The sequence below is a fragment of the Guyanagaster necrorhizus genome (assembly GCF_019112545.1).
Source record: "Guyanagaster necrorhizus MCA 3950 unplaced genomic scaffold BT62scaffold_9, whole genome shotgun sequence".
Lineage (NCBI taxonomy): Eukaryota > Fungi > Basidiomycota > Agaricomycetes > Agaricales > Physalacriaceae > Guyanagaster > Guyanagaster necrorhizus.
The window spans coordinates 170,053-184,657 of record NW_025064888.1 but is presented as its reverse complement, the minus strand read 5'-3'; the positions used below and the strand labels follow the sequence as shown (position 1 = coordinate 184,657).

The window sequence follows — 14,605 nt, the reverse complement described above, 5'->3', positions numbered from 1 at the left end:
AAGCCTGTCAATTGCTCACGCGTCAAAATAGATAGCTACATATATACCTCTTGCCCAGATGCTTCATACGTGCACCTTGAATATTTTACAACGCCTTCACTGAAGGGCCGTAGAAAAGAGCACAGGATAAATTCGGATGCCAAAAACAGAGCGGCGCCATCCGGCCTGCTCACGTGCAGTTTACCAAAATTTAAAGTCCTTCACCTTCCTCCTCGACGGCATAAGGTCAGTAGACCATGCGCAAGCAACTAGATCCGCGCATTCCAATATTAATCAACAATAATATCAAGAAAAACCACAGATCCTTCATAGTCTTGGTCGGAGACAAGGGAAGGGACCAAATCGTCAACCTTCATTTTTTACTTTCACAAGCCAGGGTCTCTGCACGTCCGTCAGTACTTTGGTGCTACAAAAAGGATCTCGGATTCACCACGTACGCCCTTTGCTCTTGAGATTATGCCTTCTCACTAATAGCATATACCCAGCCATCGAAAGAAACGGGAGGCAAAAATAAAAAGGGATGTCAAACGCGGTATCCGTGAACCAAACGACCAAAATCCCTTTGAAATCTTCGTGACGGTCACCGACATTCGGTATACGTACTACAAGGAATCGCACAAAATTCTCGGAAACACCTATGGCATGTGTGTGTTGCAGGATTTCGAGGCCATAACACCGAATCTTTTGGCGCGGACCATTGAAACGGTCCAAGGTGGTGGCCTGGTGGTTCTTTTGTTGAAGACGATGACTTCGCTTCGACAGTTGTACTCCATGACTATGGTGAGGATATCGTTATTCTACCGGTCCCATCTAACTCTCCATAGGATATCCATTCACGATATCGAACTTCATCTCACGATGCAGTCACCGCTCGCTTCAATGAACGCTTCATCCTCTCATTAGGGTCATGCCCTGATTGCATCTTTCTCGACGATGAGCTAAACGTTCTGCCCATTTCTCGTGGAAAGGACATCTCGCCTTATACTCCCCCATCTGAAGAAGTCTCGTCTTCTGACTTGCAAGAGCTCAAGTCATCATTGTCTTCCACAAAACCAGCCGGTGACCTCGTGCAGCTCACAAAGACACTTGACCAAGCCCAAGCCATCCTTACGTTTATCGAAGCTATTGCTGAAAAGACTTTGTCGTCAACAGTGACGCTCACAGCCGGACGGGGTCGCGGGAAGAGTGCTGCGCTGGGACTAGGCATTGCCGCTGCCCTTGCACACGGATATTCCAACATATTTGTTACCAGTCCCAGCCCCGAAAATTTGAAGACCGTTTTTGAATTCATATTCAAGGGCCTGGATGCACTCGGATACGAAGAGCACCTCGACTATGATATAGCTCAGAGTACCAATCCAGATTTCAACAATGCAATCATGAGAGTGAACGTCTTTAAAGATCATCGGCAGACAATCCAGGTTAGTTGTGTAGCTAAGTTGACCTCCCAGTCCCATTAATCAGTTTTTCAGTACATTCAACCCGAAGATGCTCATGTATTAGGCCAAGCTGAATTAGTCATTATCGATGAGGCTGCAGCTATCCCATTACCACTTGTTAGAAATCTCATTGGACCTTACCTTGTCTTCCTTGCTTCCACGATAAATGGATATGAAGGAACTGGCCGCTCCCTTTCTCTCAAGCTCATCCAGCAGTTACGTGACTCCACCCGCCCGTCTATACCCACATCCTCCACAGCCAAAGATGACGAACCGAAAAACCATGTCCAAGCGGCCACCAAAGCTGGCCCCAAAGCCCTGCGATCCCTTCGTGAAGTCACCCTTACCACCCCCATTCGATATTCCCAAGATGACGAAATCGAAAAGTGGCTCAACATCCTTCTCTGCCTCGTGCCTACTCCAGCATCGTCTACCCTCTCCTCCGGGTGCCCACATCCATCGACCTGTGACCTTTACTATGTGAACCGAGACACCCTATTCAGTTTCCATCCTGCGTCGGAGGCTTTTCTCCAGCGTATGATGTCTCTTTACGTTTCAAGTCATTATAAGAACCAGCCTAACGACCTCCAACTGATGTCCGATGCACCCGCGCACCACCTCTTCGTCCTTCTTCCTCCCATCAGTGATGCCAACGCGTCTGTCCTCCCTGAGCCATTGGTTGTACTTCAGGTGGCTCTTGAAGGTTCAATATCTAAAGCATCCATCATGGAAGGTTTGAGCCGAGGCTTGAGATCGGGAGGTGATTTGATACCATGGCTAGTTGCAAACCAGTTCCAAGAGGGGCGGTTCGCAGAAATGAGTGGCGCTCGAATTGTCCGAGTTGCTACGGCACTTGAAGTTGCGAATGTAAGCTTATTTTGTCCATTGTTTTCGCATCCTTAGTATTAATTGATATTTCCATTACACAGATGGGTTATGGTTCAAGAGCTCTGCAGGCGCTAAATTCATACTATAGCGGCGAGCTATATAATTTCGACGACACAGAGCAGCAAGAAGACTATCCCGATATCACCGCAATTGATGCCGTGCGTTATATCTCCTCCTCGAAGATGTTTTTTGTCTCAATCCATCTAGTCTACAACCCTAGACACTGACACACCCACTGTTCGTTCACCAAAATCAATGCCTCCTCTTCTACAACGACTATCCGAACGAAAACCCGAAAATTTGGATTACCTGGGCGTTAGCTACGGGATGACTGGTCAGCTTCTCAGGTAGACTAATGTCGGTTTATACCATGAACTTTATTTACACTATTGTTGCTCAGGTTCTGGAAGCGACTGGGTTATGTGCCGTTGTATCTTCGCCAGACGGCCAGTGATCTGACTGGGGAACATACATGTGTTATGTTGAGAGGGCTCAACAGCTCTAAAGACAGTGAGCTAGAATGGCTCGCTGAATTCGCCGCCGGTAAGCGATTCAAACTTCTCTTCACGGTTTACTCATCTTTATTAGATTTCCGATCACGCCTCCTTACCCTACTGTCATTCCCAAAGTTCCGCGAGTTTGGATGTGTGACAGCGCTGAGTATTTTAGAGGCTATCAACACCTTCAGCGGTGTGAAGAACCTGGACGGACAAGGCGGTGGCGTTAAAGCGCTTACCCCTGCATTACTACCGACAATACTGACGCCCTTTGACCTAAAACGATTGGAGACATATGGAAACAACGTGTTGGATTTTCATGTTATCATGGATCTAATGCCCACGATCTCCTCTCTCTACTTCCAGCGACGATTGGATAAGCGAGCAGAAACAGCGGAAGGCAAAAGTGAAGCATCCGTGAATTTGAGTGCAGCTCAAAATGCTATCCTGTTGGGAATGGGAATACAGAGAAAAAGCGTCGAGGATATCGAGGTATGTCATTTGAAATTGCCAGAAGGATTATTTAACCATGGTCACGACAGACTGAACTTTCGCTACCCGTATCGCAAGTCCTTGCTCTGCTTGTAAAGATTGTACGGAAGATCGCCAAGCGGCTCATAGATATACAGAGGGAAGGTGTGACAGAAGCTATGGGTCCAGATAGATCTTTGGAGGGTATGTCTCGTACGTCTGGACCCGTCGTGGAAATAACTGGGAACACTCTCCAGTCGGTGGAAGAGGAACTTGAGGAGGCGGGAGAGCAGGAGAAGGAGGCTATGAAGGCAAGGGAACGGCAACGTGAAATGATCAATGCCTTGGACCTAAAAAAGTGAGTAAACTCATATTGGTGTGACTCGACATCTCACCCTCTGATGCCGGCTAGATATGCCATCGATGATAGCGTGATGGACTGGAATGCTGCTGAGAGCCGGGTTGCTGCTGGTGGCGTCAAAGCTGGACAGACTATCTTAAGTATCAAGAAGAATAGTGGGGTTGTCGGACAGAAAAGAAAAATGGACGAGGATATTGGAGGTGGTGATGCAGGGAAGGAGAAGAAGACGCGGAGGCGTTCGGGTAAGAAGGCAAAGCATTAGTGTTGGCCGGACTCTAATGATCTTGGATGTGTTATAAGTAACGATAATTGTATCGTGAGCTCAAGCCTGGTCCGGCGTGATGCGTATTGCGAGCAATTCTGGGTCGTCATTCTAGTCAACGACATGACAGACTATACTAATTAGGACGCCAATGTCAATGTTACAATATCCGAGCACGAAGACCCATCAAATACACGACGTCCAAGTACCACCAAATGCGTGACTAATAGACATATGAACTCGATAAAACACTCGTAACTATGAGCGCAGTCCCCCTGGTTGTGGATATCGATCACCATCCTTAAACGCCAAAGCAATATAAGCAACATCGCCTTGATATTTAGATCCTGGTTTTCCCTATAAAACTGTAGTACCTTATTGACAGGCATCGCGGATGAAAGCCCATAAGAATGCCATCTAAATCGTCGTGTACAGGTACCATTCGCTTCTATCAACTCTGTCCTTGTCTGTATTTCCAGCGCCCACATATCAGGGTCCACGGGACTTCAGGTTTGGGCAGCAGAAGGGTGAGGTAAGGGAGATGAAGGTCAATTCCTCACGTACACGGCCGAAGTGGTCTGGAGAGTTTACATTGAGTGACTCGGCGAGAGCCATTTGTGAGACCGAAAATTATGATGAGGGGACGGGCGGATGGGATGACGACGGTGGCACTGCTGTTTTGATGCTGCCTAGTCGAACCACCAGTGGCAGCAGGGACACATTTTCACTGGATGCATAATATTGCACGCAGTCAAGGTATATCTGCAAGGAACAATGAGTGGATTGCCCTACGGCGGAAGAGAATTTAATAACTCACGGGGAACCTAATGAGGTGGTCAGCAACCGGACAACGGAAATAAAGGGACCAAAGACTCACCAGTGATTAAAGTTGGCTTCAAACTTGATAAATGTATCCCATCTCCGGGCTTTGTCTTGCTCCGTTTCCAGGCCATCTACGGCTTTATTCGCCGACCGTGTGAACGACGGACCGTACATCGCAAACATTGAGCATGTCGCGGTCAGCTTCGAGAACGCCTATAACTTCCGTGGTAAGAAAACATCACATAAGGCGAGGGAAAATAGAGACCTTAATTAGCTTTGAACTGGTCAGCATGCACTCCTTGAGACAGGTATCCAGAAAATCTACATGATCCCTCAATAGCTGGTCTACAGTCGATACCTTGTCTAGCTTTCCCTCCAACGCCCGCCAGTTAGGCTCAAGGACCTCGAACGTCGCAAAAGCGAGTATCTGCTGTACAAAAGACAACATTCGCGCCCGAAGTAAAAACACTCGAGGTTTCCACTTTTCGAATTCTGGCTGGTCTTTCATTGTTCGCCGCCATGTAGTCGTTTTATGGTCAACCCATACGGAGGAGAGGGACTGCTCAGCGTGCTTCAGGTTGAGAAGGAAACGGAAAAGGAGCTGATACCGCAAGATGGTTTTGCGTGACATAACGAGGGATAGGGGAAACTTGACATTGTAGTCGAAGGCTAATGCATCGATAGCTAAAAAGTTGGAGGTAAGATCAGAACCTATGTTGGATAAAAAGAAAACTCACCAAGCAATGCCTTCTTCTCATCTCTCTCTTTCTCTTTCTTTTCATCCTTGACTTTCGTGGGATCAATTTCGTCTCCGATCTGACCACTCTCCCCTACGACCTTCATCAACCACTCGTACAACCCCGTAGCAGCCATCGTGACTTTCACGTCCTCTCTGAATAAAGCTTCGTCACCGTGAACATCGTTGTTCAACGCCAGATCTAGCAAACTTTGTAGTTTGACAATGGACACCGATTTTGCTGATTTGCGAAGCTCATTCTGCGAGAGGTCGAGGAGATGGGTCAGGAAGGAGGAATGGGATAGGAAGAAGTAACGTTTGAAAGAGCGCAGACGAGGAATGAGTTGCTGGTCTTTAATCAGGAGTCGTAAGAGTGTCTGATTGGCATGTGAATAAGCCTTCTCGATGAACGCATAGAACCTGCGACTATGTGAGCATTAAAGACGGATGAGGTTAGGAAACTGACTTTTCATCATCCATGCTGCATTCTTCATCGTCATGCGGATCTCGCCGTATTTCAATGCCACACTCACGAATCACGTTGAGATACTTTCCCGCAAGTAGAATTTTGTGTTTCCACCCTTCGAGCAGTGGAGGTACACAGGCGCCTCCGGGTAGTCTTCCGCCAATAGACCGAGGAGAGGGAACACCGGCCAAATGCCGCTTCGATGTTGCAGAGGACGTGCCATCCCTCAACGTGTATCTCCGCTCCCAGTATTCGTCCGTATAATCCATCTCCAAAATGCCCCGATCGATGAATTTGGACTCCTTGACCAATAGCTCCTCGTGTGAGTCCACCAACCTGCCGGTCGTCATCCACGTTTTGAGCATGTTGACGTATGGCTTCCCCGAGGCTTTCAGTAGAGACCCATATAACATGTTCGCTGTGGGATCTCCAGACATGTTTTGCATCCGTTCATATATAATCGTAAGGACTTCGCCTCCCTTGACCGCAATACCACTGCTTGTAGCCAGGCCATTCTTGTCGATTTCTGAGAGAACTGCCTTGAGCTTTGCACCTCCGATACCAAGCGCATCGTTACGGGCTTCCTCTTCCGGGTCTATGCTCTCACTGTCAGATGAAGAGCCTGAAAGTTCTCCAGATGGATCATCTGCCGACCCTAGCTCTAAGATGAGTTGGTAGATTAGGGATAGCGTATGAACAGTCGGATGCACATAGAACCATAGCTTTTGGAGAGAGAATTGAGGAGAGTAGTTGAAAGCATGTTCTAGTTGAGAAAGGAGGGTTTGATAATCCTGTACGGAGCGTCAGCGAGATGCGGTAACTGAAATGTGTGTGTACCTTGAGCATATCACGTATGGCGGCACAGAGGGCATGGTTGACAAGGCCGTAGTCAAGATCGCTTCGATGTTCAATGAAGGATGAGATGGCTGTGTAATACGTGCCGAGAGGAAGTATTCGTTCCACAAGGTCACGCAAAGACGAGTCCAATGATGACGAAACAGAGAAATGAACGCCTTGTAGAGGATCGTCTTCTTCAGGCGAATAGTCGGGATGAAAAGTCACGTATGTTCCTTCGATTCCCTATGAAGGATGAGACAGTGACTGTACGGAAACCGGAACCACCAACCATAAGGACATAAAGCAGGTCCTCGAGAATAATGGCCTCTTGAATCTCCACCGACACATGGTCCAGGCTCTCCTGTTTCCCTTTTCCTTTCGACTTTGGTGGAACGACGCCATTGCTGACGCGAGAATTGAGGGGTGCACGCACGAAGGAAGTCTCGGCGATGAAAGAGGGCTCATTGTAGCCTTCATGGCGAGCCTCACGCGACGAATAGTCGCATACATTGACCTCATTATCCAGCCCATCTCCCGGAATACGGTTACGACGCACTGACGCGATCGTACCTGCAATCTGGACAATGATTGGCAGGCAGAAGAGCGAAAAAGAAACGATCCTGCCTTGGTGTACTCTTTTGCCGACAACGATATCTTTTTCTGGCGGGCGCCCGTCTTCGAACGCGGAGTGTAATAGTCCATGAACAGCAGGGATATGTTGAGCGTCAATTCGACGGCAGCAAAAGTGCGATGGTGGCGAGGGTGGGCGATGAAGTCGGTCGGTCACAATTTGTCACACCTTTCCTGGCCCTCGTCTCTTCCGTCTCTTCGGTGCTCTTACCGACAATCTCAACGAAAGACATCGACGGTCGAACATAGGCAGCAATGCGGGACAAGGGCATCTTCAATATCAAAAGAGCCTTGCCACGCATGGTCAGCACATTTTATTTATGTTCTATTGTAATGTTCTTATATTTTGTAGAGCTGGAACCCGGTCAACTTGTATAATCTGTGGGCACGGACAGTAGGCCCCTTGGCCCAAAAGATCAGGGACATGAAAACCAGTAATTGCACCCTTTTCCAACAGCGTTGGCTCTCAAAAGCCCTTGTTCGCGCCTACCATGGCGACTACATTCCAGAAAAAATATTCAAGCGGTGGTACCTCCTAGAAACCCTGCCCAATGTCCGACCTCGTTCAGTCAATGCTGGTGACGATACAGCCATTTTGAATGCCCATGTTACCAGACGAGAGAGGGTGGAGAGGGTGGAGAAATATCATGTAGCAGAGGCAGAGAAAGGACTAGCCCCCGTCGGAAGTCTTATGTTCTCTCCCGTGGAGCGGAGAATAGATGTCTTCATTTTCCGGTGCTGTTTCACACACAGTGTGTATGAAGCCCGTCGTCTAGTCATCCATGGTCAAGTCAAACTCAACGGAAAGAAGGTGTGTATCGTATTGCGTACAGATATGTACATCTTGAAAAATATTCTTAGCACTCGGACGCCAATACGCGACTTGCACCTGGTGACATGGTGTCTGTCGATCCAGACGCTATTCGATTCTTCAAAACACCGTCAGAGCCTGTCACAGACGTGAACGACTATGAAAAGTGCAAAGGCGATGATCCCAGCCTCACGTCATTCTATCTGCCTCATTATGCCTCTCCTTGGCTTTTTATCCCCGCCTACATCGAACCTAATTTTGCCACCTGCTCCGCCGTGTACGTTCGCCATCCTACGGCGCGACCGGGTTATTCTGAAATCCCAACGCCGTATGATGCCGACGGAGATGTCATTCGTTTTGCATGGGAGTGGTATGCGAAGAACAGGCCGCGCATAAGATCAAAGTCACAACTAGCTAGGATGCCGGAGGATAGAGCATTTGATCCTACACCGCTCAATCTCGAGGCGGAGAGGAAGAGGCTTAGGAAGGCAGCGAAGCAAAGGGCGGCAGCAATGTCTGGAGTGATCTTATAACGTAGTGCTCTATTCCTTACACTTATTAACAAAGAAACCTGCTCTGACTGGGTCGTGGCCTGCAATATTGTATGTTCGCCTAAACGATGATAAGTATTCTCCTAGGAAGAGGACAGTGCTAGAATAAGTATCACCCTTTGGATCCTTAGGCCTTCGTTGTCAAAGCAACGAAGAGTGGGCGCACAACACAAACGCGACAGAAAGTAATACTGAAGCCACTGTCAAAAACTGACCCGACCCTATAGAGCAATGTTCCAAAAATAGCTGAAGGAAAATCTGCAGCCACATCTTTGATGACGCTTGTTTTCCTGCCCCGTTGAGATCCTCCTTGACCACCATCACCCACTATCCACCACGACGATACAGCAGTGCTTTGTCTTCTCTCTCTGCCGGCTCTCTAAAAGTTAATTCTTCTCGGGAGTCTGTTTGGACATTCTTTCCTTAAAACTATATCTTCCCTATAAAATGGGTAAATGGTGGGGTTTCTGTTGCGGTGGCAATATCCCAGTCTTGCTGATTTGTACGGGAACAGGACTTCTGACTATTGCGATGATATCTTGAACACAAAAATTAAAAGCCTTGTGTATGTGAACTATTTTCAAGTACAGGTATTGAATGGACTCCATTCTAATCTACGCCCAGATCCGGGGCTATCAAACGTGCGATGCTGGAGAAAGAGAAGACGGAACCCACTATCAGTTACCGGGATTTTGTAGAGGAATTGGAACCAGGGGACTCCTTCACAGCCTCTATCATCGATATAATGGTCAAGGTGCATAACATGCCGTTGTCTCTCGCTTGATTCATCAATGTCTATCAGGAATTGGCTGACCGCCGGAGCCGGCAAAACTTAAGCGATCGTAAACTCATAGCTGAGCGTACGGCCAAGAGCCTTCGAGCATTGACCATGGACTATAAGATTATTCGTCGTCGATCTATTGCTCGCAGGCCGATGTTGTCCGAATATTTGACTTCGCCACCAGCCCGGGTAGTTGACATGGACGACGACGATGAATTTGACCATCTACTTGATCCCATGTCATCGACCATGGAAGGTGTTCGAATCAACTCCAATCTTTACGATGCGTATGGCAATGACAGCTGGAACGATGGATGGATTGGCTCCACTGGTGCTCCTACCGTTGTCCGACATCGCAGCCCTACTCCAACTGACGTTCTTTCCGGGTCCGATCCCCAAGTTCAGTCACCTCCTCCAGCAGACGTTCGTCGTAATAGTACATCCTCATCAATGTTGTCTTCCATCACCTCGTCGCATACATCGCCCAGCAGAGTGCCATCCATACGCCGCCCCTTTCGTTCAAGAACCGTCGATTTCAATGAGTTTACCTCCCGCCGTCGTTCAACCATACGTGACAGCCTCAGACAGTCACTAGGAATTCTCTCGGAGAGTCCTGAACCCAGCCATATCACAGACTCCAGAGAAAGAGAATCAGCCTGGCCTCCATCCTCTTCCTCTGCTCGGCGATTTTTTCCCCTTCCCAGACGAGGCAGACTCCGCGATTCACCTCCGGCAGAAATAATAGATATTGTCGAGGAAAACGGTGAACCCAGGTCTGCCCTACCTTCAAGCCGTTGGTACCCTTTTCCTACCCCTGTAACATCTCGTTCTCCTGTAAGCATGCCTACCACAGAAATTAGTGAGGAAAGAACCTTGGCTGTGCCGAGGCTTCGTCGTGGTGGTGTTCGAGCTCCCGAGTCCATGCTTTCTCGTCATGCCTCCCCTCTTGCCGATATCGGTACACTTCCTTCTCCCGTGTCCCTGGGTGACACCGCAGATATTGGTGATGGAGACCGAGCTCGCTCCGGCTTGTCCGTACCACCAGAGACTGAAAATTAATACCGTAATTAGTGTATAAAATCGTTCATCTTACTTGTTCTATATCAACGCATGGACGACTTCTGTAGCTTTGGTTTTCCAAATAAATTACTTGATTTATTGTAGCATTTGCTTCTAGTTGCATATGCCTACCTACCGTAACACAGCCACAATCCTTCTTAACTTTGAACCATGATTAAGAAACGCTCCCGACCCCAGCCAAGGATTCGTGAGGTGTCGCCGGAATCAGAGGACAAAGAGATAGAAGAAGGTGATGAGAAATTGCCGTACGTCCTTTTTGTTCCAGACAGTTCGTTGGCCTCAATAACAGGGAACGTCGTAGATTATCTGACCTGATAGAGCTCCGAAGCCTGAGAAAGTTGCGGCAGGGTATCGACGCGACAAGATTGAATAAAGGTGACACGAAGAAGAAACGGAAGCTCCCTGTTGAGGGAATGCAGGAACAAGGAGGACTGAGGAAGGGTGCCGCCGTCGATCCTGAAGAAGAGTAGTACGTCCGCGGATACGTTTTCTCTTTGTGACACGTTAATAATGTGATTACAGTGACGAGGAAAGAGATGCTAGGGCTCGGAGGGTAGTGAGGGCGAATAACTTCACTCAACAAACCAATGCCCTCGACGTCGATAAGCACATGTGCATGGGTCATCGCATCTCCTCGCTTGCATACTGACCCGGCTCTGTAGGATGGCATACATAGAGGAGAACCTTAAGATCAGAAGCCACCCACGCGACGACTCAGAGAACAAGAACAAGCCCGTGGATCCCCAGGAGGCGCTGTACCAAATTTCAGATCGATGGAAAGTTGACCAGCAGAAACCCACTGCAGACGACGGCAGTGTTACCAACAGCATATCAATGCTAACGGCCATACCTGAGGTCGACCTTGGTATGGAGTGAGTAGTACCCTTTGCCTCGGAATGTTCTCGTGTAATATCCTACCAGTGCGAGGTTGAAAAACATCGAAGATACTGAGAAAGCTAAGCGTGTTGTCGCTGAGGGAAAACAGGACAGACGGCTTACGAATAACGACGAAGCTCATTTAGCTGCTAATCGATGTGAGTTGTCACTTTCGTTCCGTCGCATGCTAGGCTTTTGACACGCAGACAGTCTATCGACCGAACCTGAAATCTAAATCGGATGCTGACATTATGCGGGACGCCAAATTGGAGGCTATGGGTTTGCCTACTTCAGAAGACAGACCACAAAGGTCGAACGACAAGCCTCAGATGGCTACAGACGAATTGGTTTGTGCTTGCAGTCATTCAGAGCCTTTTTCTTTAACTCGCCGATACGTAGGTCATGGAGCGCTTCAAGAAACGAATGCGGAAATGACCTTTGTTGTTCTGTATATTCTTTTACATCTTTACAGGTCTGTGATTATATCTGTATTTCTGGTTTGGATGCCTTAACAATCAATCAGTAGGTCCTTGAGCTTGCCAAAGTTGGGAGTTCCAAGGCCGGTCGCTATCATTCATAAGTGTAAGAGCAACGCCGAGGCTGTTATTACACTGACCTGGATCCCAGCCTTCAGTTGCCTATCGTGTCATCATCAGTCAAGTAAAAGTGTCATGTCCATGCATAACTTACATTGAATCCGTCGGTACCGCATCCGGGATTGTTCCCAGACTTGATGTCATTGAGGCCCGCCAAACCTTTCTCGTAGAGCAGTGGGTTTAAAAACCCTAGGGTTCGGTTGGAGGCTTTCAATAGGGCGTCGTTCAGCAACGCAACTATTCCCGCGAATGCTGGCGCTGATGCTGAAGTGCCACCGATACTGGTAGGTATTCCTCTGTACCAGACGCGGTAGGACTCTGCATACGCAGACACGTCTGGGATTCCCTATAATAACTGTGAGCATCGTTGGCTGTACCTAAAATCAGCGTACTCTTCCGGAGCTAGAATCTCATTTAGCTAATCTTCTATCCAAAGAAGGGAATCTTATACGCACACATTGTAAAGGCCCTCGTAAGTGCCATTTGGAAGGCTTGCGAGGTATTTCTTAACCGACTTATCCTGCCACTTGGGACGGGGGAAATAGTTGCTGAAACCGCCTCCAGAGAAGAAGACTGCTTGCTCTGGTATGCCTGATGTTCCACCTACTGCCGTAACGCTGCAGACATGTTATTGTAACTCAATCGATGGGCCGATGACGACTAACTAGGGACAAGATGCAGGGAAACCTGAAGTAAAATTGAGTTCCTTTTCTTAAGTATAGGAAGACAATAATTAGACGAACTCGGAACGAATCTTTTGACCTGGGTACCATCGTTCGTAAGGCATTCTCCGTTACCGACACCGCTGTCACCACTGGAAAATAGTAAAGAGATACCGCGAGCTCCTGTAGAAAGTTAGCAAAAGAAGAAGACAATAGGCCATATGATAGCCCATGCGATGAAACTTGCCGAGTTCTGCGAAACCTTGGCAGATACGAAGTGCATAGTTGAAGGGAACTAAGGAAAACCTATAGGTATTAGTGACGATATTCTGAACGTTTGGCAATGTATACCGGTATCTTCATTATCTCCATAGCTTGTGGAAATAGTCGCTGGGAGATCATTATGACTTAACATATGGTCGAGCCACTAGACGAGTAGCAATAAGCTGCTGATTATACTGAAATTCGCAAGTAATCACCTCTCCGTAAGGTTCGTTCGTATTGGCAGGGGCACTAGCATTTCCACTCTGATATGGCGGAATAAAAGGTGGACGACCAGCCGTCGAATAGAAGGTAGACTAAAGCGGGGTTTTCAGTCAACAATGCTACGACGTTCAAATGGACATACCTGGATAGGGAAGCTCAACCCGAAAGCAAACTGGACATCAAGGTTCGCCTCAGCTCCGGCCTGCGATATATTCTGGGGATTCTGACCACCTTCATAGGCGTCTTGAGTATGAGCTACTGGATAACCGATAGGTTACTAACCATTTATCGACACGAATTCAAATTGAGAACCCAGAGCGACAGGTTGCTGCTCGCCATAGAAAGACTGTAAGTCCTGAATATTGGCATACTGTTCTAGGTACCCGGTAATACCGATACCGTTCTCAGATTGATTAGTAGCGGTGTAGGTAGTGGCGTTATATAGTTGCTTGAGGCAGTTGAGAGTAATCGCGTATTTGCAGCTGTTGTCGATGATGGCACCAGAGTCAAGATTTCTGATTGTGCCATCAGCGTTCGCCGTAGAGAGGGAAACGCTGATATTGTGGATGGTTGACCTGAAGCCTATAGTACGGGAGAATATTGTTGTAGGCTGGATGACATCGATATGGTCGTGCAAATGAGATGGTAGACTGTAACTGGTAGTTCGAACGATATACTCGCCACTGTGTGTGTGTCTCCAGACGTGATATTTCTGAGAATGTGGAGTGTTTATTATACGATCGTCAATGTTATAGAACTCCTTACCGTGTCCAGCAATTCTTCTGCAAGGCTGACCGGAATTTTGATGGTCAACCAGTCCTTGGCCGGAGAACGGACGTAATCGCTTTCAGGAAGGCCGTGACACGAGAGCCACGCGTCGACTGCAGCCAAACTTTCTGGATGAGGCGCGACTAGGTCCTCCACTGCGCCCTTGGACAAGTAGTCTCCATAACGGCGGTGCGACGGGTCACTGACCTCGTACAGGTGACGTTCAAGAGCGTCAAAGTTGGCTTGCCGAAGACCAATTCGCAGTTGTACGACATGGCTGGAAGGAGGACGTCCGTTACGAATCCATTCACGAGGAGGAATGACGGTCTCTTTTATGCTATTCACCGCGAGAGCCCCAGAGGCAGCCAAGGATAAAAGAGCAGCCCACAGCTTCATGTCCAGAGGGAAGAGTCGAAGAGAAGCGCCCAAAAGCTTCGATTCATTTTATACTAGTGTCGGTTATTACATAAACGTCCCCCCGGGATCGCCTTGACACATCACGAACACTCGTAGTGGATGTGACCAGAGAAGTTACGCCACAAACGACGGGTGTGAGCAGATGGTCCTCATTGAGTCTTACCATGT

General features: G+C 48.1%; 7 protein-coding genes across 7 annotated transcripts; 5 read left to right on the top strand and 2 right to left on the bottom strand.

Moving 5' to 3' along the window:
- Positions 1–200: 200 nt before the first annotated feature.
- On the top strand, positions 201–3,994 carry BT62DRAFT_778133 (DUF699-domain-containing protein). Its single transcript, XM_043182252.1, has 10 exons — positions 201–433; positions 486–780; positions 825–1,421; positions 1,473–2,306; positions 2,369–2,485; positions 2,535–2,674; positions 2,728–2,870; positions 2,916–3,316; positions 3,367–3,657; positions 3,708–3,994. Exons 1-9 carry the CDS (start codon positions 237–239, stop codon positions 3,655–3,657), a joined length of 3,015 nt encoding a protein of 1,004 aa, XP_043041003.1. The 5' UTR covers positions 201–236; the 3' UTR covers positions 3,708–3,994.
- Positions 3,570–3,994, top strand: BT62DRAFT_778101 (uncharacterized protein). Its single transcript, XM_043182251.1, has one exon. It carries the CDS (start codon positions 3,697–3,699, stop codon positions 3,916–3,918), a length of 222 nt encoding a protein of 73 aa, XP_043041002.1. The 5' UTR covers positions 3,570–3,696; the 3' UTR covers positions 3,919–3,994.
- An 88-nt stretch (positions 3,995–4,082) lies between these two features.
- Positions 4,083–7,557, bottom strand: BT62DRAFT_1074893 (gamma-tubulin complex, DGRIP84/SPC97 component). The gene is made up of 9 exons (XM_043179060.1): positions 7,404–7,557; positions 7,069–7,356; positions 6,780–7,022; positions 5,943–6,733; positions 5,478–5,896; positions 5,006–5,424; positions 4,796–4,953; positions 4,736–4,742; positions 4,083–4,680 (listed from the first exon to the last, which is right to left on the bottom strand). The coding sequence occupies exons 1-9, from the start codon at positions 7,479–7,481 to the stop codon at positions 4,549–4,551; spliced, it is 2,535 nt and encodes an 844-aa protein (XP_043041001.1). The 5' UTR covers positions 7,482–7,557; the 3' UTR covers positions 4,083–4,548.
- A 10-nt stretch (positions 7,558–7,567) lies between these two features.
- Positions 7,568–8,833, top strand: BT62DRAFT_993195 (alpha-L RNA-binding motif-containing protein). The gene is made up of 3 exons (XM_043190388.1): positions 7,568–7,712; positions 7,762–8,220; positions 8,271–8,833. The coding sequence occupies exons 1-3, from the start codon at positions 7,665–7,667 to the stop codon at positions 8,751–8,753; spliced, it is 990 nt and encodes a 329-aa protein (XP_043041000.1). The 5' UTR covers positions 7,568–7,664; the 3' UTR covers positions 8,754–8,833.
- Positions 8,834–9,067: 234 nt separating this feature from the next.
- On the top strand, positions 9,068–10,611 carry BT62DRAFT_993194 (uncharacterized protein; the record flags this gene model as incomplete). The annotated part of the gene is made up of 4 exons (XM_043190387.1): positions 9,068–9,229; positions 9,286–9,336; positions 9,396–9,525; positions 9,574–10,611. The coding sequence occupies exons 1-4, from the start codon at positions 9,219–9,221 to the stop codon at positions 10,609–10,611; spliced, it is 1,230 nt and encodes a 409-aa protein (XP_043040999.1). The 5' UTR covers positions 9,068–9,218.
- A 171-nt stretch (positions 10,612–10,782) lies between these two features.
- Positions 10,783–11,943, top strand: BT62DRAFT_892188 (uncharacterized protein; the record flags this gene model as incomplete). Its single annotated transcript, XM_043183098.1, has 7 exons — positions 10,783–10,877; positions 10,922–11,101; positions 11,155–11,244; positions 11,295–11,504; positions 11,554–11,666; positions 11,719–11,855; positions 11,908–11,943. 7 exons carry the CDS (start codon positions 10,783–10,785, stop codon positions 11,941–11,943), a joined length of 861 nt encoding a protein of 286 aa, XP_043040998.1.
- Positions 11,944–12,016: 73 nt separating this feature from the next.
- Positions 12,017–14,416, bottom strand: BT62DRAFT_918792 (tripeptidyl peptidase A; the record flags this gene model as incomplete). Its single annotated transcript, XM_043184107.1, has 11 exons — positions 12,017–12,075; positions 12,125–12,146; positions 12,199–12,450; positions 12,562–12,721; positions 12,770–12,791; positions 12,848–12,949; positions 13,118–13,193; positions 13,246–13,344; positions 13,395–13,507; positions 13,535–13,964; positions 14,018–14,416. The coding sequence occupies 11 exons, from the start codon at positions 14,414–14,416 to the stop codon at positions 12,017–12,019; spliced, it is 1,734 nt and encodes a 577-aa protein (XP_043040997.1).
- Between the last annotated feature and the right edge of the window lie 189 nt (positions 14,417–14,605).

Bases quoted from the DNA above. Each gene is read 5' to 3' on its own strand.
- BT62DRAFT_778133 (XM_043182252.1), top strand. From the start codon at position 237: ATGCGCAAGCAACTAGATCCGCGCATTCCAATATTAATCAACAATAAT. The intron at 2,307-2,368 runs GTAAGCTTATTT...TCCATTACACAG, and splicing joins CGGCACTTGAAGTTGCGAAT to ATGGGTTATGGTTCAAGAGC. The intron at 3,317-3,366 runs GTATGTCATTTG...TGGTCACGACAG, and splicing joins AAAGCGTCGAGGATATCGAG to ACTGAACTTTCGCTACCCGT.
- BT62DRAFT_778101 (XM_043182251.1), top strand. From the start codon at position 3,697: ATGCCGGCTAGATATGCCATCGATGATAGCGTGATGGACTGGAATGCT.
- BT62DRAFT_1074893 (XM_043179060.1), bottom strand. From the start codon at position 7,481: ATGGACTATTACACTCCGCGTTCGAAGACGGGCGCCCGCCAGAAAAAG. The intron at 7,023-7,068 runs GTTGGTGGTTCC...CATCCTTCATAG, and splicing joins ACCTGCTTTATGTCCTTATG to GGAATCGAAGGAACATACGT. The intron at 4,954-5,005 runs GTCTCTATTTTC...CGGAAGTTATAG, and splicing joins CCAGTTCAAAGCTAATTAAG to GCGTTCTCGAAGCTGACCGC.
- BT62DRAFT_993195 (XM_043190388.1), top strand. From the start codon at position 7,665: ATGCGGGACAAGGGCATCTTCAATATCAAAAGAGCCTTGCCACGCATG. The intron at 7,713-7,761 runs GTCAGCACATTT...TATATTTTGTAG, and splicing joins AAAGAGCCTTGCCACGCATG to AGCTGGAACCCGGTCAACTT. The intron at 8,221-8,270 runs GTGTGTATCGTA...AAATATTCTTAG, and splicing joins TCAAACTCAACGGAAAGAAG to CACTCGGACGCCAATACGCG.